This window comes from Pelophylax lessonae (assembly GCF_965119305.1).
Source record: "Pelophylax lessonae genome assembly, chromosome: 3".
NCBI lineage: Eukaryota > Metazoa > Chordata > Amphibia > Anura > Ranidae > Pelophylax > Pelophylax lessonae.
In genome coordinates, this window is record NC_138770.1 from 489,061,696 (window position 1) to 489,083,265 (window position 21,570).

The following is a 21,570-nucleotide window of genomic DNA, read 5'->3' on the forward strand; positions in this document are numbered from 1 at the left end:
CCCAGCTGTTCCTGGTTGAGCTCCATGTTAACTGGTTGGCTATGTTTTAGCCTTTGGGGAATTAAGTTCTTTCTCTGCATTGTTTTCCCACCCCTGATGTAAATACTGCTTTGGGACATCCCAATGGTTAAGAAGAATATGGAGCTGCATCTGTCAATAAACGATAGAGAAAACTGGATTTTTGACTTAACGTAAAATCCTTTTCTCTGAAGTTCATTGACAGACGCAGCACCTGCCCTGCCTATTCTGAGTGGGTTGGGGTTTTTCCTCTAACACTGCTTGCAACAAACCTGAATCCTATAGCAGAGTGAGTGGGTGTATGCCTGCAGGGACTGCCCCATAGGCGTGGTAAAGTTTTTTTTTTCCAGCCTAGAGTTCCTGCCTGTAGGGGGCAGCATAACCCAATGGTTTAGACGAATATGGAGCTGCGTATGTCAATGAACTTCAGAGAAAAACATTTTCTGGTAAGTCAAAAATCCAGTTTTTCCACTCATCCTTCAATGACATGTTGTTTGCCAGTATCGTATGCTGATAAACAGCCCCACGCCATGATGTTCCCACCTCCAAACATCACTGTTGGTATGGCTTTTTTGGGGGATTGTGCAGTGCCATTTGATTTCCAAACATTGTGTGTATTATGGCATCTAAAGAGTAAAATTTTGGTCTCATCTGACAAGACTATATTCTCCCAGTATTTCACAGGCTTGTCTAAATGTTGTGCAGCAAACTTTAAAAAGACTTTCAACATGCTTTTTCTTTAGCAATGGAGTCTTGTGTAGTGAGTGTGCACACAGGCCATGACAGTTGAGTGCACTACCTATTCTTTTCTTTAAAACAATTGTACCTGCTAATTCCAGGTCTTTCTAAAGTGCTCAACAAGTGGCTCTTGGACAACTCTTCTGATAATTCTTTTCACTCCTCTGCGAGAAGCACCTGGTCGTGGCTGATTTAGAATTTTTATGGATTATGGCTCCAACAGTGCTCACTGCAACATTCAGAAGTTTATAAATCTTTCTGTAACCAACGGACTGTGGTAAATTTTGCATTTCATTTGGTTCATTCAGTCTGGAGGAAGAGTGGAGAGGCACAGAATTCAAGTTGCATGAGGTCCAGTGTGAAGTTTCTAGTCAGTGATGATTTGGGGAGCCATGTCATCTGCTGGTGTTGGGCGATTGTGTTTTATCAAGTCCAAAGTCAGTGCAACCCCAGGAAATTCCGTCTACTGACCAGCTTTATGGAGATGCTGATTTCATTTTCCAGCAGAACTTGGCCCCTGCACACACTTGCAAAAGTACCAAAACCTGGTTTAATGATCATGGTATCTCTGTGCTTAATTGGCCAGCAAATTTGACTGACCTAAACTTCCTGTCAAGAGGAAGATGAGAGACACCGGACCCAGCAATGCAGACAATCCTCAAAATTAAAATAAAGAAATGCTTGAAATGTATCATTCTGTGTGTAATGAATCTATATAAGTTTGACTTTTTAAATTAATTTACTGAAATAAATTAACTTTTTGATGATAGTCTAATTTTTGAGATGTGGGGGGGGGGGGGAGTCTTTTTCCTGACGTTTTTTTAGAAGGTTGCCAGTAAGTATTTCTGGGATGGAGAGGGGTATTGTCTCAATAATTATGATGTATTTTGGAGGAATTCCACTGGTGAAATGGTTTGTAATCTCTTATAGGTGGCATCACGTGTTCTTGACCCAATGTGTGGCGTTGGAACGATATTGTTGGAGGCAGCTAAGGAATGGCCTGTATGTAAGAAGTGGTGTTATGCTATCTTATCATATATTTTAGACTGAATTTAAGGCTAGGTTTACATTATTTTGTGTTGGGAACCTGCGCCATTCGCGCTTGTTCCCGAAACGCAAGAGAAATGCTCTGCTCTTTAGCAGATGTATAGCATGCTGTTAATTCTTAATAGCACCTCCATGAATCGATGAACCGCCTGCTTTTTTTGGAGTGCACTCAATCGCAGCAGTTCTGTGCAGCGCAATTAAAAAAAAAAAAGTCCTGTCTTTCTCCCACGTGTCTGCAGGTAGGTCAGTCAACTGGCTGTGTGGGCTGTCATATGCAAAGAACGCAGCCACACAGGTGTGAACCAAGCCTTAATGTCTTCCATTATATGTGCTAGCTAAAGTGTGTCCATTACTTGAATGGCTTATTCGCAATGCTGTTTTTTTTCTCTAAAGGCAAATGTCAGTGTGACTTATGTAGTGTTTCATATTACTTTACACCAGTGTTTTTAAACCATGTGAGAAAGTTAGTACACCCTTAAGTGGGGTACACACTATAAGGAAATTGCACAAACAGTTGCCCAATTTTCCTTGTTGTTTCACAGCATGTAGTTGTTGACTTTTTCAACATAATTGAACAAACATTAGATATTAGATTAAACCGATAAATGTAAACAAATGACTTACAACTGACTTGTATAAATTCTTATAAGAAACCTTAATGAAAACACAGATTTAACTTATGGAAAACGTGCACCGCAACTTTTACCACCTCTTCACCCCCATTACATTAAAGCTATCAGTTACTAAACCCTCCCTAAGAAGTATGTAAGTCTTATTTAAATCTCCGATATCTAGGATCTGGTGTGCTCTTTGCTTTTGACATGTGTGATGTCATACGATGATCAAAAAAGTTATCTGAGGCCTCAAAAAAGTTAGGGAAGCCTATATGTGAGGCAAGGATTTTAACCACTTTAACTCCGCTCACATTGCTGCTACTGCAGCAATGTGGCTCGTTATCGTCCAGCGACGTAGACCTACATCGCTGGACTCCGCCCCTTGTGGGCGCCGCGCGTGCACCGCCGGAGGCTCGCTCCCACTGTGTTCAGTCCCAGCGGGAGTCGGGCCAGGGGAGGAGCGGCTGCTCTTCCCCGATTGTCGGGGAATCTAGTTTGGAGATCCGCCCGCCTGTGTAAACAGAGCGGGCGGATCTCCTAAGTGACAGGCAGGGACAGATAGCATGGTTCAGCATAGCTAAACATCCGATCTGTCCCTGACTCACTCAGTCACCTCCCCCTCCCCACACGTTAGTAAGCACCAGGCATACATTAACCCCTCCCTCTCCAATAAAATGAACCCCTTCCCTGCCAGTGTCATTTTTACAGTAACAGTGCATATATATAGCACTGATTACTGCTGTAATGTCACTGGTACCCCCAAAAGTGTCAAAAATGTCAGTCAAGGGTCCGATCTGTCCGCCGCAATGTCGCAGTCCCGCAAAAAAAATCGCAGATCGCCGCCATTACGCGTTTAAAAAAAAAACACCAAATATGACAGAAATCTTTCCCTTAGTTAGTAAACGCAATAACTTTTGCGCAAACCAATCAAAATACGCTTATGGTGATTTTTTTTTACCAAACATAGGTAGCAGAAAACAAATTGGCCAAAAATTTAAAAAAATTTAGATTTTTACATTTTTTTGGGGGGGGAATTTCATCTAAAAAAAATGTGAAAAATGTTATTTTTTCAAAATAAACGCTCTTCTTTTTTTGTTTATAGCGCAAAAAGTAAAAATTGCACGGGTGATCAAATACCACCAAAAGAAAGCTCTGTTTGTGGGAAAAAAAGGACGTAAATTTTGTTTGGTACGGCGTCGCACGACTGCGCAATTGTCAGTTAAAGTCGCACAGCGCCGAATCGCAAAAAGTGGCCTGGACGTAAGACAGCAAAATCCTCTGGTGGTAAAGTGGTTAAAAGGGTTTTGTTATGGCCTGGTTGGTCCAGCAAATTTAGGCCAAGTGCTGATCATTTGATAATAAAAGAAATCTCCAAGAACCCCAAAATTCATAGCGCCTGCAGGTAACACTTTCAATAGTTTTTGTCCTTAATTAGAAAAATATTGCATCAATTTAACCTGCAAGGGATGTGTGCAAGGACAAGAAGTATTTAAGTAATATTTTAATTTGGTACATGTCCTCCCTGGCAGTGTCTAGCTCCCCATACTGTTTGTTTGACAATCCCTTGCCTATTAGTCTTGTGGATTTGTCTGCCCTGATTGCGTGTGGATATGTTTTTGTGTCTCTGTCCTGACTGTGTGCTTTTGACTGTTAAAACAAATTAAACTCATGCGCTGATACCACTCCATACAGTGTACCTTGTCACTAGGCAAAAAGGAATAAACAAAACATGGTGTGCTGTTCCTTTAAATACTCATAACAGTGAAACTGCTACATTGGCTTCACATGACACATAAAAACCATAGATTGTTTATACACCGATATTCTTTTACAAGATGAATATATCCAGTGAATAATGTGCTCATAAATGAGAAACCGGTGTCCATTCAGTGACAGAAGTAATTCAACTCAGTCCTTATGGTTTTCACAACATTAAGGTGTAACAATGTAAGGGGACTTCAAAAACGTGCATTCAAACACCAAGAAACCCTTTCAGGTGCAGTGCTCGCTCACCTTTAGTTTTGACCATGAAGGTCAGTAAAAGCAGACATACAAACTAGCTGTTAGTTCAACCACCATTTGGTTCACAGCTTCAGCTCCATGCCTCCGATATCTCGTTTATTGCTCAAACATAAAGAGATCCATTCATAGATCAATAATGCTTGATAAAATCAATTTATTAAAACATCCAGTTTATTACTCTCATATGTAGCTGGTTTTGGGTAAAGTGTATATATAAAAAAGCCGCAGCTATCCTGTAGCAGCACAAACAAAACGGCACCGATTCTACAGCAGCAAACCACAGAGGGGGAGCGAAGCCAGTGATTTCACTTCCAGGTGTGTCTGAAGACACCGAAGTTTGCTGCTGTAGGATCGGTGCCATTTTGTTTGTGCTGCTACAGGATAGCTACGGCTTTTTTTTTATTTATTTCACTTAATAACCTTAATAAAACAATACAGAAGATATATAGGTGTGGTTCAGCCCAGGAGATCCAGATAGTTGGCGTAGTTTCCACAATAACAGTAGGGCTATAAGGTGAACAATAAACAGTAGTAAGCAATATAAGCATTACATTAAAAGATAGGTTTATGTCGGCGGAGAGTGGGGGGGGGGGGGGGGGTGGGGAGGGGAAAGGTAAGGGGAGGGGTAAAGGGGTGGATTTGCCAACATCAAGTAAGAGTACTTTCCTAAACAAGTTGCATACAACAGCATAGTAGACTAGGCCGAGAGTATTACAGGTGGCTTTTACATTTCGGGTGTGCTAACCATAAAGACCATTGATTTGAAAATGTTTCAAGATTCATGTTTTTCCTGGCTATTATTTTTTCCATTTCACATTGTTGGTTAAGGTTGGTAATTGTGGTCAATAAGGAAGATGTGTTTGTAGTCTTCCATAACCTAGTGATATTTCATTTGGCAGCTAATAAGAGATGTATTATGACCGTTCTGGCTTTTGGTTGAAAGGTTTCCAGGCCCACATGTAGTAAAGCGAGGGATGGGTTGGGGGAAGTATATGTTAGAGAGCGACCGATTATCGAGGGCCGATGTGGACTTTCCCCGATATATCGGAATTGGCTTTTGATTTACCGATATTGCCGAAATTTGTGACATCATCGCGTATGTTGCGCCACGCGCCTCCGCACACTGGACGGTGGAGTCTGCATGGTTGGTCGGGAGAGTCGGGACAAGAAGAATTCTGCTACATCTAGTGAGTGCAGTGCCAGTGACCAACAGTCTGACACACGTTCTGTATTCTATCTGTTCTATGATAAATGATAAAAGTGACCAACAAACACTCTCTCTGTATCGTTCTGTTCTGTAACACAGCGGCCACCCACCCACCTCCCACAGCTGCCCAGTGCCAGCCAGCAACCCAGTCCCACACAGTCCAACCAGCCAGCCACAGGCCCTGCCTGAGTCCTCCTCCGTCGTCCTCCGTCCTGACTGTACCAGCTCTCCAGCCTCAGGCCCTGGGCCTGTACGTGCCAGGCCAGCCACCACACAGGGTGCCAGCCAGACAGCCACCACAGGGTGCCAGCCACCCACCCACCACATGATGCCTACCAGCCAGACAGCCACCCACCACAACAGGGTGCCAGCCAGCCACCCACCCACCACACGGTGCCTGCCAGCCAGATAGCCACCCACCACAACAGGGTGCCAGCTACCACAGGGTGCCGGCCAGACACCCACCCCACGGTGCCTGCCAGCCAGACAGCCACCCACCACAACAGGGTGCCAGCCAGCCATTTTGTGTAAGACAAAATTTGTGTCTTACTCTGACTGACTCTTTCTTGTTTCAATGGAGATGGATGGAGATAGAAATATTTAAAGTGTGGTGTGGGAATATTTCTCTTCTCCATCGCCAGGAAAATCAGTAGCACTGTGCAAAACATGCAAAAACAATGTGAGCATGGGATCAATAACTGCAAAAAACAAAATATGTCAAATCTTTGGGTCCATCTAAGAGGTTATCATCTTGAATTGTATCATGCAGGACAGAAAAAGAACAATAACAGATATGTTTCAGGTGGCAGAAAAAAACAGGTGGCAAAAATCTGATGGAAGATCACAACTGCTGGACAGAGTAATCACAGAGATGATGATCACTGATAACCAGCCATTTACAATAGTGTCTGACTCCGGATTTAAGCGGTTGATGTCCATAGTTGAGCCAAGATACACACCGAAGAGTGACAAGTTTTATCATCAAACTGAAATGCTGCAAAAGATTCACCAAAAGGTCGTTGACAAAGTTACGACTATGGTGAAACCAGAGAATGCTGGCAACTCGCTCTCATTCACAGCGGACTGCTGGTCAGGTTAAACATAATCACTGAGTCTTACATGCCACTACATTGACAGCGGATGGACAAGAAGGCATTTGGTGTTGAATACAAAAGTGATGCAAGGATCCCACACTGGGGAGTACATTAAAGAAATGTTTCTAGGCATGCTAGAAAAATGGGGAATTGGCAAAGACCGAGTGATGCTTGTGCTGCGAGACATTGTAGCGAACAGGGTTAAAGGTTTGAGATTTGCTGAAGTGTCAGACCTCAGTTGCATAGCACACACCCTCCAACTGGTGGTAAATGATGGTCTGTCACACCAGAAAGGTTTTCTGGACATTATTACCATGCTGAAAAAGTGTGCAGGCCATTTCCACCATTCTGTTGTTGCCAAGCAGCGACTGGGGTGCATTCAGGAAGACCTTGGCCTACCCAAAAACAACCTGATACAGGCTGTTCCAATACGATGGAACTCAACACTACACATGTTACAGAGGGTGCTGGAGCAGAAGCGAGCTCTCACTATATATTCTGGAGAATATGGACTTGGAGGACATTCTTGCCCTACTGCAGATCATGGGACATGGTAGGCAACATTATAGAGATGCTCGTACCCATTGAGGAAGTGACACTGGAGGTGAGTCATTAGGACTCATCTGTTTCCTCTGTGATCCCATGTGTGAGAGTCCTGAAGATGCTTCTTCAACAGAATGAAGGACCCAACACATGTGGCATCAAAGCATGTAGGCAGGCCATGAGGGACAGCCTCGCCGAAAGGTTTGAGAAGCATGAGGAGAATAAAACTACTTTATTGTGCTTTTATGTCTTTTGGATCCTCGATACAAGAACCATTCTTTCTCCTCTGATGATGTATTGGCCAAAGCAAAGCAATGGCTGACAGAAAATTTTCAACAGAAGGTGCAGGAGGTTCCGCCTGATGAAAAGAAAAGTCAAGGACAAGAAGAGAACGTTTCTGATGTGGAAGAGCAGGATGCAGGAGAAAAATGTCCCAAAAGACAATGGACAGAAGAGAAAATTCATCGTGGTCAAATAGATGCAATGTTCAGCGTTTTATTGGGGCCTCATGCAGAGGATTCATCAGAATTGGCAATAATGAGCCTGGATGATGAACTTCATCTCGATTTGAAGGAACCAGTAGTTGACAGAAGAAGTGATCCTCTTCAGTGGTGGAAAGAAAATGAGGCACGCTACAAAAGATTTACTTCTCATGCTAGAAGATGCCTTTCTGCTCCTCTTTCCTCAATACCAAGTGAGCGTGTTTTTAGTGAAGTGGCAGCAATTAATGAAAATAAAAGAAGCTGTTTAACTGGTGATCATGCTGAAATGTTATGCTTTCTGCACTATAATATTGTTCTACTTAACTGGGAGTATTGATTTGAAAGTGTAGCTAGTCTATAGTGTAGTGTCTGTCCACCAGTCCACTGAGTCTGTCCAATCCACTGTCTAGCTTGTCTATCTATTTTTTTCTAACAGTTTTGCACTGACTGCGCTGCCCTGCAGTCAGTGCAAAAGTGCTAGAAAAAAAAATAGACATAAACAGTGGATTGGAGTCAGTGCCAGTGGACTACTGCTGCAGTAGAACGCCACTCACTGCTGCAATAATTTTAAATCACTACTGAAGTAGTGCAGTAGCGATTTAAAATGATTCCAATGAGTGAGTGCCCTACTGCAGCGGTAGTACACACAGTCCAATCCACTGTGTAGCTGTTGCCTTGCTTTTCTTCTAGCAGTATTGCACTGACTGCAGTAGTTGCAGTAAGTGCCATACTGCAGTGCAGGATAGTCCTCCACTGACTCCAGGCCAATCCACTGTGACATGTGTAGCTGTTGCCTACTTGCCTTGCTTTTCTTCTAGCAGTATTGCACTGAATGCAGTATTTGCAGTGAGTTCCATACTGCAGTGCAGATAGTCCTCCACTAATTCCAGTTCAATTCACTGTAACGTGTAGCTGTTGCCTTGCTCTTTTTATAGCAGTTGAGCAGTGTGTAATGTGTATTTTATTGTGTAGCTTTTGCCTTGCTCTTTTTATAGCAGTTGTGCAGTGTGTATGTGTATCTTATTGTGTAGCTGTTGTTGCCTAGTTTTTTCCTAGCAGTTTTGCGCTGACTGCACTGCAGTAGTGAATTAATTTTTATATTGCAGTGAGTCCACTACTGCAGCACTTTGCTTTGTCTTGGGGGGTTGGTTAAGAGATTATTCGTGATTGGATGAAGGAGCGAGGGGATATTAGATTTCAGACGTTGTGCTTTAACCCTTCGGGCAAGGAGAGTACTCGCTTTATTGCGTAGCGTATAGTAGTTGGCCTTGGTAAATTTGAGGTTATTTTCAAATTTGTAAAGTAGTAAGGATCTGAGTTTCTGTCTTAGCTCAAGGATTGCATTAGATAATGTATGGGAGGGATGGGTTTTTGTTTTGTTTGTCAAGGGTTTCAATTTGGGTCATGAGCTTGTCAATCTGCCCGCTCCAAAACTAGAGAGCCAATAAAAAAGAGGATCCCTTAAAGAGGAGCTCAAGGGGGGCGTGGCGACCGCTCAGCAATATTGGCCACTTGTTTTCTGAGAGCTCCGCTCCACACCCAGGGAATACATCCTCTACTAGGAGACTCAGGTCGCTCTGCGACACGGCAACTGAACCCCCAGCATTCTGAACACGTGCCTCACACTCCAGTATGTGGAGGAACTGGAACAAGTAATCCACGGTGAGTAAACTCTCTGAATATTTCCCCACAATGCCGCAGAGACTTCCCCAAAATGGCGGTGGGAGTCATACGGCGCCACGGGTTTTCAGGCCTCTAGTAACTGGTAACAGCACGGTGGAGACGAGCATCTGCAGCGGCGCAACGGGACATACAGACTACCCAGACTCTCCCTCACCTACCTCAGGATACAGCACGCCTTCCACTAGGAGCCCCATTAAATCAAAACCCTGCAAGGATGCCGAGGAGAACCATGACTTCTTGGAACATGCCGAGATGGGTCTCCCGCCTGCAACTGAACAGATCACTCAACAAGCAGACCCCATTACCCACTTCCCTACCACAGGTCAACCAATATCTGATATAACTCTCAAGGACATGCTGCTATTGCTAAGGGTCTCATTACAAGCAGACATGGTGGCCTCCATGCAACAATGTAGAGCTGAAGTCCACGAATTAGGCGACAGAGTGCACCAAGTGGAAAATAAAATCAGCAAGGTCACTTCCTCATTTCACATGCTGGCAGATTCGCATGGATCCCAGCAAGATGAACTCTCGCTCAGCAAATCCAAATTAGCTGATCTAGAGGATCATTCCCGTAGGAACAACCTCAAAATACGGGGCATTCCAAATCTGTATCACCACAGCAGCTACCACACTATATCCGTTCACGATTAAAGACCTGGTTCCATCCCTGACACCTGCGGACCTGACCATAGACAGGGTACACAGGATCCCTAAACCCTCATACTTACCGACTGACGTACAAAGAGATGGAATGCTCTTCACTTTTTCCAAGTCAAGGAACGCATTTTGGATACCTTACGCAAATCAGAGAACATTCCCTCACATGCGTCCAACCTGCAACTCCTTCATGATTATTCTAAGTATGCGCTCCAGCAACGAAGAAATCTCTCAACCATCACCAAGGTGCTTCGGAACCACAAAATTATATACAAGTTGAAATACCCAGCCAAACTCAGCATCACTCACAGCGGATCCACTCATCTTGTCATCTTTGTGGACAATGGTATCCACCTTTTGAGAGAATGGGACATTGTCCCCTGACCACCAACACACCTCTGCTCCTTCATCCTCCACTACAGAACTTCAACATCACACTCTGGATTGGCAGGTGGTTCACCATAGGAAAGCAAATGACTACTGACCTAAACTCCTTCCTTCTGAAATCCCTACATGAACCTAGATTCCCTGGGTGTCTCAGGGGTACACTACACCATACCCTAGTCCCCTTGCTACACAGGCAGCATGCGTTGCATGGGTCCTGATCGACCCTTCTTTTTTACATTTCTGTTTTTTTATTTTTATTTTCTCTGCTTTTTTGGCAACAACCTCATTTGTTCACAAGTTATGCGATGAGATTCTTAGCTCGTTATCTTCTATTCTACAAGTTATAGATTCCTCCATCAATGCCCCTCTGGACTAGAACAGCGACAGTGCTCCACCAAGCTGTGCACACAAATAATACTCCTACAAGAACTACTGTATTTCAACACCAGAACCGTCGCTCTATCTTCCTTTAGGGCTACCTAGGCCTTGTTCCTTTTGGCTGAAGCATGCCCACTCTTTGATTCTGCTAGACAAAACTCATACTCCAGGATTGATTTCTATTTGGTTGATTGGGGGTTATTGCAACTAGTGACCGCGTCGCTTGTCCACAACATTTTGTGGTCGGACCACGGACCACCTTGCAGACACCAACTCCCACCCGTCCACACGCATCTGGAGATGTGACAGTTTGGTAATTCAGAACGCTGATCACCAAAAGATAATTGCCCAACATATTCAAGACTTCTTCCGAATCAATGACGCGCAGGACACAAGTCCATTCACATATTGGAACGCTCATAAAGAGTTTATCCGCGGGATATTGATGCTAACAATATCCCACACTAGGAAGCAAAGATCCCAACAGATGAATTCTCTCCTAGATGAAATACACAGCTTGGATATTTAAAAACAAAACTTCCCCTTCCTACGCACTTGCCACACATCTCTCGACATTTCTCCACAAACTTAGAGAAACCCTTTGCACCGACCACTACCACTATATGCCTCGACTCAAACTCCAATATTACGCCAATCACAATAAAGCGGGGGAATTCTTAGCCAACAAAATCAAGATTCAGAGAACTAAATCCAAAATACCTCACATTTCTTATCACATCTCGTCAAAAAATTGAAAACTAAAAAAAATTACGAATGCATTTGCGGAGTATTATGGCTCCCTCTATGACTTTAAAGAGGAACTCAATGTGCAGCAACTACTGCTATCAAGAGTACCCTGGGGGGGGGGGGGGGATATTCAGATGCGGCTTTTTTTATCTATACGCTTTATCCAAGACCAGCTACATGTGAGTGTAATAAACTGGATGTTTCAATTGATTTTATAAAGCAATATTGCCCTATGAATGGATCTCTTTCTGTTTGATCAATAATCGAGATATCTGAGGAGGCAGGGAGCTGATGCTGTTAACCGAATGGAGGATGAACTAACAGCCAGTTTGTATTTCTGCATTAACTGACCTTTATGATCCAAATTGAAGGTGAACGAGCACTGCACCTGAAAGGATTTCTTGGTGTTTGGAAGCACGTTTTTGGAGAGTCCCCTTAATGTTGTGAATACAAATCATGGACTGAGTTGAATCATTTCTTTCACTGGATTGACACATTTCTTATTTACTCTTTATGAGCACATTATTCACTGGATATATTCATCTTGGAAAAGATGATGTGTGTGCAAATTATCTATGGCTTTATATGTCATATGAAGACAATGTTCACTGTTGAGTATTTAAAGGAACAGCACACCACGTTTTGTTAATTTTTGCCCTGACTGTGTGCTTTTGCCTGTCTGCCCTGACTGTGCTTTTGCCTGTCTGCCCGGACTGTGTGCTTTTGCCTGTCTGCCCCGACTGTGTGCTTTTGCCTGTCTGCCCGGACTGTGTGCTTTTGCCTGTCTGCCCAGACTGTGTGCTTTTGCCTGTCTGCCCGGACTGTGTGCTTTTGCCTGTCTGCCCGGACTGTGTGCTTTTGCCTGTCTGCCCGGACTGTGTGCTTTTGCCTGTCTGCCCGGACTGTGTGCTTTTGCCTGTCTGCCCGGACTGTGTGCTTTTGCCTGTCTGCCCGGACTGTGTGCTTTTGCCTGTCTGCCCGGACTGTGTGCTTTTGCCTGTCTGCCCGGACTGTGTGCTTTTGCCTGTCTGCCCGGACTGTGTGCTTTTGCCTGTCTGCCAGGACTGTGTGCTTTTGCCCCAACTGGTAGCCTCAGTTGTGTTTTGTATCTGTTAGCTCAACTGTGTGTTTGCCCTAATATGTGTGTGTTGGTTTCTGTCTTCCTTGACTATTTGCATGTTTGTGTCAGCCCTGACTGTGTGCCTGTCTGCCCTGAATGTACAGTAAGTTTGTGGCTGCCCAGACTGTGACTGTGGTTTCCTGCCCAGACTGTGGCTGCATGTCTTTGTGACTGCCTGACTGTGTGTTTGCTTTGACAGTTCTGAACATTTTCTGTGGATCTTAGTTTGTAGTGTACATTTATTTCGAATATTGATCACGTACTGGTCTCAGATGTGCAGACACAGACATTAAAAGTGGGTATTTCTAAGGTTTAGCTGGCCAATTGGCTTTTTTATACTGTACTGTGCAAAAGTAGGTTTGAAGACATTCTGTTAAGGAAGAATGCTCTCGTAAATATATCTTTTAATTGTTTTTTTTGTTTATATCAAATTACAAACTGCAAAGTGAGCAAACAGAATTCTAACCTAAATCAAATCAATATTTGGTGTGTCTACCCTTTGCCTTCAAACCAGCGTCAATTTTTATAGGTACGCTTACACACAGACTTTGAAGGAACTCAGCAGGTTTGTTGTTCTAAACATCTTGGAGAACAAACCACAGATCTTCTGTGGATGTAGGCTGCCTCAAATTTTTCTGTCTCTTTATGTATTCCCAGACAGACTCAATGATGAGATCAGGACTCCATGGGGGCGAAACCATCACTTCCAGGACTCCTTGCTCCTCTTCTTGCTGAATATAGCTCCTAATGACATTGGCTGTATGTTTGGGGTCATTGTCCTGCTGCAGAACAAATTGGGGGCCAATCTCATGCCTTCTTGAGGGTGTAGTATGATGAATATGTATCTTCCCATATTTCTCAGTGTTGAGGATACCATTGACCGGGCAACGTTAAGGCCCATAGATGCAGTGGTCAGCCAAGGAAACAATGTAAGTATCCAAGTATGTGTAAACCCTCACCTTGCCAAACAACCCATTCAGATTAAAATAGAAATTAAAGGCAAATCATTAGTGTGTGTGTATGTGTATATATATATATATATATATATATATATGTATATATGTGTGTGTGTGTGTATATATATATATATATATATGCATTTTTTTTCTCTTTCGTTCATTGATGGATAAAGCTCCTGATGTTCTTAACCATTGGGTTATACTGCCCCCTACAGGAGTAGGCCACTAGGCGGGAAAAAAAAGTCTGGCTATGCCTATGGGCAGTCCCAAGGGGTATACTCCCTCTCTCTGCTATATAGGTACTGAGTTTTTTTTCTGCCTAGTCAGGAGTAAGGAAGTAGTTCCTTGCTGGGATCTCTGGTCCTAGCAAGTTTTTCCTTTTAGATTTTTTTTCTCCTGTTTTTTTCCTGTGATGGGGCGGGGGGGGCGGGGCTGCGCCGCCGGCGACCGTACGATCAGCTGTGCGGGGGCAGCTGTACCTGGTGGGGGCTTCTGCCAGGGCCCCCCCGTCCCACCTGGGCCTGTCCTTTAGGCCTAGGGATCCCTCCTGGTTCCCTGGGAGCCTCGTGATGCTGCCATTTTCTTGTAGCCTGTGTGCTCAATACACAGCGCCCATGTTTATGTAGTCCAGGGGCCATTTTGCAGTGGTTTACCATTGAAAACGGGCGGCCATGACAGTGAAGCCCTCTGGGCGGTGATTTCAGCAGTGGGAGCCCCTCCTCATCACCTGGTGCTGACTTCTGGATTCTTTAATTTCCTGATGGCCTCTCGTGCAGTGCAGATTCTCCTGGTGGCTGCAGTGCCTGGTTTCTGTTGGATAGAGTGTCTGGTGGGGTCTTCTCCCTCTCTGTTAAGGATCGATTGGTGCTCTGTGACTGGCAACTGGGTGGTGCTGCCAGAGCGGAGGGGGTAGTCCCTTAGCAGTGTTTTACCCTTTTTTGTGAAGTCCCCCTGGTGACTTATGTAGTCTTTGGAGAACATCTGCCCACCTGATCCCCTCTCTGGGGCTGCGGGGCCCTCCCGGTCCCATCCATCCATCAATGCACTGACGGGGATCCTGGGGAGGAGGTGGCTTTTGGGTGATGGGCTGGCATAAAGCACCCCCACCTTCTCCTGTCTCATCTATCTCCTCAGATCCTGAATCTGATATGGCCACCGCGGACATGGGTGACCTAGCTGGGTCTGCGCCCTGAATACTCAAATAGTGAGGATGATTCCTCCACTTCTGTAACCAGGCATGAAAAGGGGCTGGTGGATGCACTAATTGTATCTGTGCTTGAGACCTAAAATTGGAGGACGCAGCTGCGACGGAGGTGCATCTTCCCTTTGGCACTCACAAGCCATCCAGAGCGGTAAAGGTGTTCCCTTTCCCCTCCTAATTTTGAAAGAATTGTCACTAAAGAGTGGGGACGACCAAAGCGTCCCCTTGAGGTCCCTAAGCGAGTTGCTAGGCGATACCCCTATGAGGAGTCCCTTCTTAAGAAGTGGACTGTTCCACCGGTGGTGGACCCACCGGTTTCCAGATTAAACAAGGCAAATATGAATCTGGTTGAAGGAATCCCCAGCCTTTAAGGACCCGGCAGACCGAAAGGCGGAGGCTGTGGCCCTTAAGTTGTACACCCTTTCTGGTTTGGCACTGAGGCCGATATTCACCATTGCCCTGGTGTAACAAACTCTAACCGAATAGGCTAAGCTTTTGCGCCGTGACCTAGAGGGGGAGTAGCTCCACCCTGCCTTTGCTAAGCTGGCAGACCAGCTGGTCCAGGGACTGCAGTTTATCTGTGATGCCTCTTTGGATTCGGCTCCCCTAGTGGCTCAGTTCGCTGTTTCGGTAGTGGTCCTTTGGCATGTCCTTTGGCTCAAATGCTGGTCTGCGGACCAAACTTTTAAAAAGGTCTGACTGATCTTCCCTTTCAAGATCGCCTGTTTGTTGCTACCCTGGATGACATCATTAAAAGTCTCACAGGGGGGAAGAGTACCTTTTTCCGCAGGCTACTAAGGGCAAGGACCCTTGTTGTAGATGTGAGCCTTTTTTCATCCCTTAGGGTAGCCTGACAAGGGATCGAAGCCCTTAGGGCCTCCTCTGGAGGATCCAAGCAAACTGGGTCTGGCAAGACAAGAGCGGGCTTCTCCAGACCCGCAGACAAGGCCCTTCAACAGGAAGGTGCGCCCTCACTCATATCTTGGGTGGGGGACGTCTTCGCTGGTTCCCGGACCCATGGTCTTCCCTGGTACAAGACAAGTGGGTCCACGAGGTCATACGGTCCGGCTACAAGATCGAGTTTTGTTCTTACCACTGGTAAGGTTCTTCCTTTCAACGTGCAACTGTCCCCTGTCTGCGTACAGGCTCTTTTTTGACCATTTGACCCTGCTCATTCAGGACAAATGGGTCCACAAGCTGATTCGGTTCGGTTCCAAGATAGAGTTTCAGTCCTTGCCCTCCGGCAAGGTTATTTCCTTCCAACTTACGCCTGTCTCACAAGAGGCTACAGGGCCTCTACAGAGCAGTGTACACAAAGAAATATTGTGCCGGTTCCAGAGTCGGAACAGTTTCAAGGTTTTTATTCAAACCTGTTTACAGTCCAGGAAGGAAGGCAAGGTTCGTACGATCTTGGATCTCAAGGCTCTGAACCACTTTGTGCGGGTTCAGAAATTTTGGCTGGAGTCCATCCTCATTGTAGTAGCTTTACTTCATCAAGGTGATCTTCTGGCTTCTATCAGTCTCAAGGATGCTTACCTTCATATGCCAATATATGTCGGACATCAGCGTTGTCTTCGTTTTGCCATGGGCGAGGATCACTATCAATTTGTGCCGTTTCCTCAGGTGTTCACAAAGATTTTGGCCCCAGTGTTGTCCTTGCTACGACGGAAGGGCATCACGGTACTGGGTTACCTGAATGATTTGCTTCTGCGTGCAGTCTTCTTTGGCTCTACAAGCCGACTTGGACATTACGGTGCAAACTCTACAGCAGTTCAGGTGGACACTGAATTTTCAGAATTCGGCACTGACTCCCTCCACCAAGCTGGACTACTTGGGTCTGAGGCTGGGCTCCGCGTCAGCCCGGTGTTTGTTCCTCATACAAAACTTCTGAAGCTACAGGATACAGTTCGGCTCCTGTTGTCCAACCATTGGCCATCACTCAGGACTTGCATGAAAGTGCTGGATCTTATTTTTTCCATCTTCAAGGCAGTTCCGTTTGCGCAGTTCCTTGGAACAAGGATTCGCTGTCATTGGACAATCTGATCATGTTGAGTCGGAATTCGACAGTGTCTCTTCTATGGTGGCTCCGCTCCCTGGCCCTGCGTCTGGGGAAAATCCTTTCTTCCCCTGTATTGAACTGTAAACACTACGGATGCCAGTCTGTCCGGATGGGGAGTTGTCTTGGGAGTGTGTTCTGCCCAAGGTGTTTGGCATTGGGAGGAGTCCAGGCTGCCAATCAACATCCTGTAAATTCGGGCGGTCAGACTTTGTATGCAGGGACGCCTTGTGCGGATACAATCGGACGATGCTACGGCTATGTCAATCATCAAGGGGACACAAAGAGTGCCCTGGCGGCCCGGGAAGTGGCTGGTATCTTGAGGTGGGCAGAATGATATGTTCCGGCCCTCTCCTGTGCACATTCCTGGGGTAGAGAACTGGCAAGCGGGCTATCTTAGTCGGCAGACGTTTGAGATCCAGGAGAATGGGCTTTTCACCTGGAGGTATTTCATCAACTGTGTCTTCGTGGGGAACACCCGATGTGGACCTGCTGGCCTCCCGTCTCAACAGGAAGGTGCAGAGGTTTGTGTCAGTCTCGGAATCCTCTGGCCGACGCCGCAGATGCCCTGGTGGCCCCTTGGGGTCAGTATCCTCTGATTCAAGCCTTTCCTCCAATGCAACTTCTGTCAAGGTAGAAGGGATTCCAGTCATTCTGGTGGCACGCCTGTCTTGTTACGCAGGTCTGGTAAGGCTGATAGCGGACGTCCCTTGGAAACTTCCTCTCAGGGAAAATCTTCTCTCAGGGACTGATCTTCCATCCTGCCTTGTGGTCGCTGGCTTTAACAGCCTGGCTATTGAAGGCCAGGTGCCGAAAGACAGAGGGCTGTCGGAGTCGGGGATTCCTACATTGTTAAAAGCTAGGAAATCTACTTCTAGGAAGGTTTATCATTCAATTTGGAAGGCATACTTTACTTGGTGTGAGTCTCTGGGGGTTTCTCCCCGCTCCTTTTCTGTGTCTCGCCTGTTGGTGTTTCTACAATTGGGTGTGGATCAACATTTGGCTCTGGGCACAATAAAGGGCCAGATTTCTGCCTTGGCTATTTTTTTTTTTTTCAAAGGCCGTTGGCGGGCTAAGTCTTTGGTTCACACTTTTGTGCAGGGAGTTCGCCATCTGGCTCCTCCGGTGCGATCCCTGGTACCTCGGTCGGATTTCAAATTTTGTACTGTTGGTGCTTCAAAAGCCTCCCTTTGAAAATATTCGAGAACATCCTCTGCTCACACTGTCACAGAAGGTGGCTTTCTTAGTAGCTATTACCTCCGCACGTCAGGAGTCAGAGTTGGCTGCATTGTCCTGTCAGTCGCAATTACTGGTGATTCATAGGGACAAAGTGGGGCTGTGACCCTGTCAGGTGTTCCTTAAGGTTCTCGGGGTTTCATTTGAATGAGGATATTGTGTTACCATCCCTATGTCCTTAACATTATAAGGAAATTTCCTTACATCCCTTGGATGTGGTAAGGGCGATTCGGGTGTACCTTGCGGTGACTGGAAATTGGAAAATCTGATTCTTTGTTTGTTCTTACCGGATGGACCTCATAAGGGGCAGGCCACGTCTGCTGCAACCATTTCCAAGTGGATCAGGCAGGCCTATTCCATTAAGGGTCTGGTTCCTCCTTTCCCTGTTAAAGGGCATTCTACGAGGGCACTTAGTGCCTCCTGGGCCTTCCGTCATCAGGCCTCAGTGATTCAGGTGTGCAAGGCGATTACGTGGTTGTCTGTACACACATTCACAAAGTTTTCTAAGGTGGATGTATTTGCATCTTCGGATGCAGTGTTTGACTTCACTTCCTCTGTTGGGTTGTGTTATTTGTTCTTTGACACTGCTTGTTACAAACTAAAGTCCTATAGCAGAAAGTGATGGTATACCCTCTAGGACTGCCCCAGGGGCCTAGTCCTACTCCTGAAGAGAGAACAGCATAAAGCCCAATGGTCTGAAGACATAGTGCTCTGTCCGTCAGTGAACCTCAGAGAAAAGGATTTTACGGTAAGACAAAAATCCAATATTTCACCTCTGTCCGTCGTTTCTTCCACAGGTTGTCCCTGATTTTCATTTGAATGAAGACATTGTGTTGCCTTCCCTTCAAAACATCAGAAGAAAATTGCTTTGCATGCCTTGGATGTGGTCCGGGCAATTAGGATGTACCTGGCAGCTACGGAGTCTTTTAGGAAGTAGGACACGATTTGTGCTCATGGATGGGCCTGGGAAAGTGTTGCTTGCTTCCTCTGCGACCATTTCCAGATGGATCAGACAGACGGTGGTTCAGATCTATTCCATCCAGGGTCGGGTTCTTCCTTTCCCTGTCAAGACGCATTCTACTCGGGTGCTCAGTGCCTCCTGGACCTTTTGTCATCAGGCGTCAGAAACGTAAGTTTGTAAGGCGGCCTCCTGATCGTCGGTGCACACTTTCACAAAGTTCTATAAAGTGGATGTGTTGGCATCTGTGGATACTTCCTTTTGGTTGCAAGGTTTTTTACTTCAGACTTCGGTTTAGAGGACCTGGTCCTCTTTGAGGATGTATTGTTTTTTTCAGGTGAGCTCCAGTTGTTTTGGTTGAGCTTCTGTTCACCTGGTTGGCTATAGTTACCCTTTTGAAATTTCTTTTTCGCTGTTCCCACCCCTCGTGTTTAACATTTCTTTGGGATGTTCCAATGGTTAAGGAGATCAAGAGCTGTGTCCGTCAATGAACGAAAGCGAAAATGGGATTTTTGACTTACCGTAAAATCCATTTCTCTGATGTTCATTGACGGACACGGCACCCACCCCTCTGTGGAGTTGTAATTCTTCTGATACTGCTTGTAACAAAACTGTGTACATATAGCAGAGAGAGGGAGTATACCCCCTGGGACTGCCCATAGGCGTAGCCATACTTTTTTCTGCCTTGTGTCCTACTCCTGTAGGGGGCAGTATAACCCAATGATTAAGAAGATCAGGAGCTGTGTCCGTCAATGAACGGAAGCGAAAATGGGATTTTTGACTTACCGTAAAATCCATTTCTCTGATGTTCATTGACGGACACGGCACCCACCCCTCTGTGGAGTTGTAATTCTTCTTATACTGCTTGTAACAAAACTGTGTACATACAGCAGAGAGAGGGAGTATACCCCCTGGGACTGCCCATAGGCGTAGCCATACTTTTTTTCTGCCTAGCATCCTACTCCTGTAGGGGGCAGTATAACCCAATGATTAAGAAGATCAGGAGCTGTGTCCGTCAATGAACATCAGAGAAATGGATTTCAACAGGGGCTTTTATGATGATACCTCATTTGACTATTCACAAATGTCTAGATCAGGGGGTGCAACCAACATCACTCCTTTTTCAAAAAACGGTGCACAAAGGAAAGAGAAAATTTCAAAAGAAAAAATCCCAAAAAAACAAGGAGGGGAGGAAAGAAGCATCGGAGATCAACAGGATCACCATTATTCACTCCGAACACGGAGGAAATAGGGAAAGGAGAGGAGAGTAAAGATAATGTTATCAACTTATCAAAGAAACAGCTTACCGCAGGGGAAATTGAGCTCCTCTCAAAAGCTTTAAATTTCTGTCCGCACTCGCACTTTAACCCCTTCACTACAATCCTTGACATCAACCAATTTGTCCGTAATTTGACTCTACAGAGACATTTTTTTAAATGGCCAACAATTACAGTGAAACTCCTGATCCCAGCGAGAGAGGTGATATTTGAGTCGAATCGTCCAGATCGTTCAGAGAACTTTGTGCAATTACCGATCTGGAAGATTTGGCTATGGAGGGTATAGATGTGTCGAGTGATGGAAATGAAAATGTAACCAAAGTTCCCTTTAAATGTACCCTCACTTTTCTATCCAGTCCAATCTCGTGTTTCCCAGATGGACTTATTCCAGAAAGGAATTGAAGAAGATATCTTTGAACTTGCTAATAACATTTCTTCATCTGTTCAAGTTAAGGAGGACAATCTATCCGTTGATGAAAGAAAAGCCCTACTTTCCCTTATGGACGATCCAACCATAATAATTAGAAATGCAGACAAGGGAGGAGCTGTGGTGGTTCTGGATAGGGATTCATACAGGAATGAAGCGGCTACACAATTGTTGGACAACCATACATATGCAATTTTGAATAGCGATCCACTGAAAGAATACAAAATTATTTTACACAAGCTCATAGATAGAGGTGTGAGTTTGGGGGTCTTTACTCCCAAAGAGTCTGAAAAGTTTATACCAGAGTTCCCTGATACTCCCATTTTCCACCACCTCCCTAAGGTTCATAAGGGATTGAGCCCGGTCCAGGGGAGACCCATTGTCTCCGGTATCGGTTCTTTCAATGAACGTTTGGGAGTGTGGGTGGATGGTCAATTACAAGGCCTTGCGAGTTATCTTAAAGATACTACCCTTTTGCTCAATATCATGAACAACTTTACATGGCAACAAGATTTCTCATGGATCACATGTGATGTCTTGAGCTTATATTCCTCATGATCTAGCTTTAGAGGCAATACATTACTCGCTTACGCACTATACACACTTATCTGAGACATCCAAATTTTACATTGTGGAAGTTTTGGATTATCTTTTAAAACATAATTATTTTTTGTTCGATGGGGTTTTCTATCTCCAAAGATGTGGGGCAGCCATGG

The 21,570-nt window shown here is 45.2% G+C and overlaps 1 protein-coding gene across 1 annotated transcript in view; it reads left to right on the forward strand.

The window, feature by feature from the left end:
- Positions 1 to 21,570, forward strand: part of THUMPD2 (THUMP domain 2 tRNA and snRNA guanosine methyltransferase) — a gene marked incomplete at its 3' end in the record, with an annotated part of 821,919 nt that overhangs the window by 602,369 nt on the left and 197,980 nt on the right. The window contains exon 7 of the mRNA XM_082250943.1: positions 1,687 to 1,758. Within this exon, the coding sequence (XP_082107069.1) occupies positions 1,687 to 1,758 (72 nt within the window). The remainder of the gene's footprint in view (positions 1 to 1,686; positions 1,759 to 21,570) is intronic.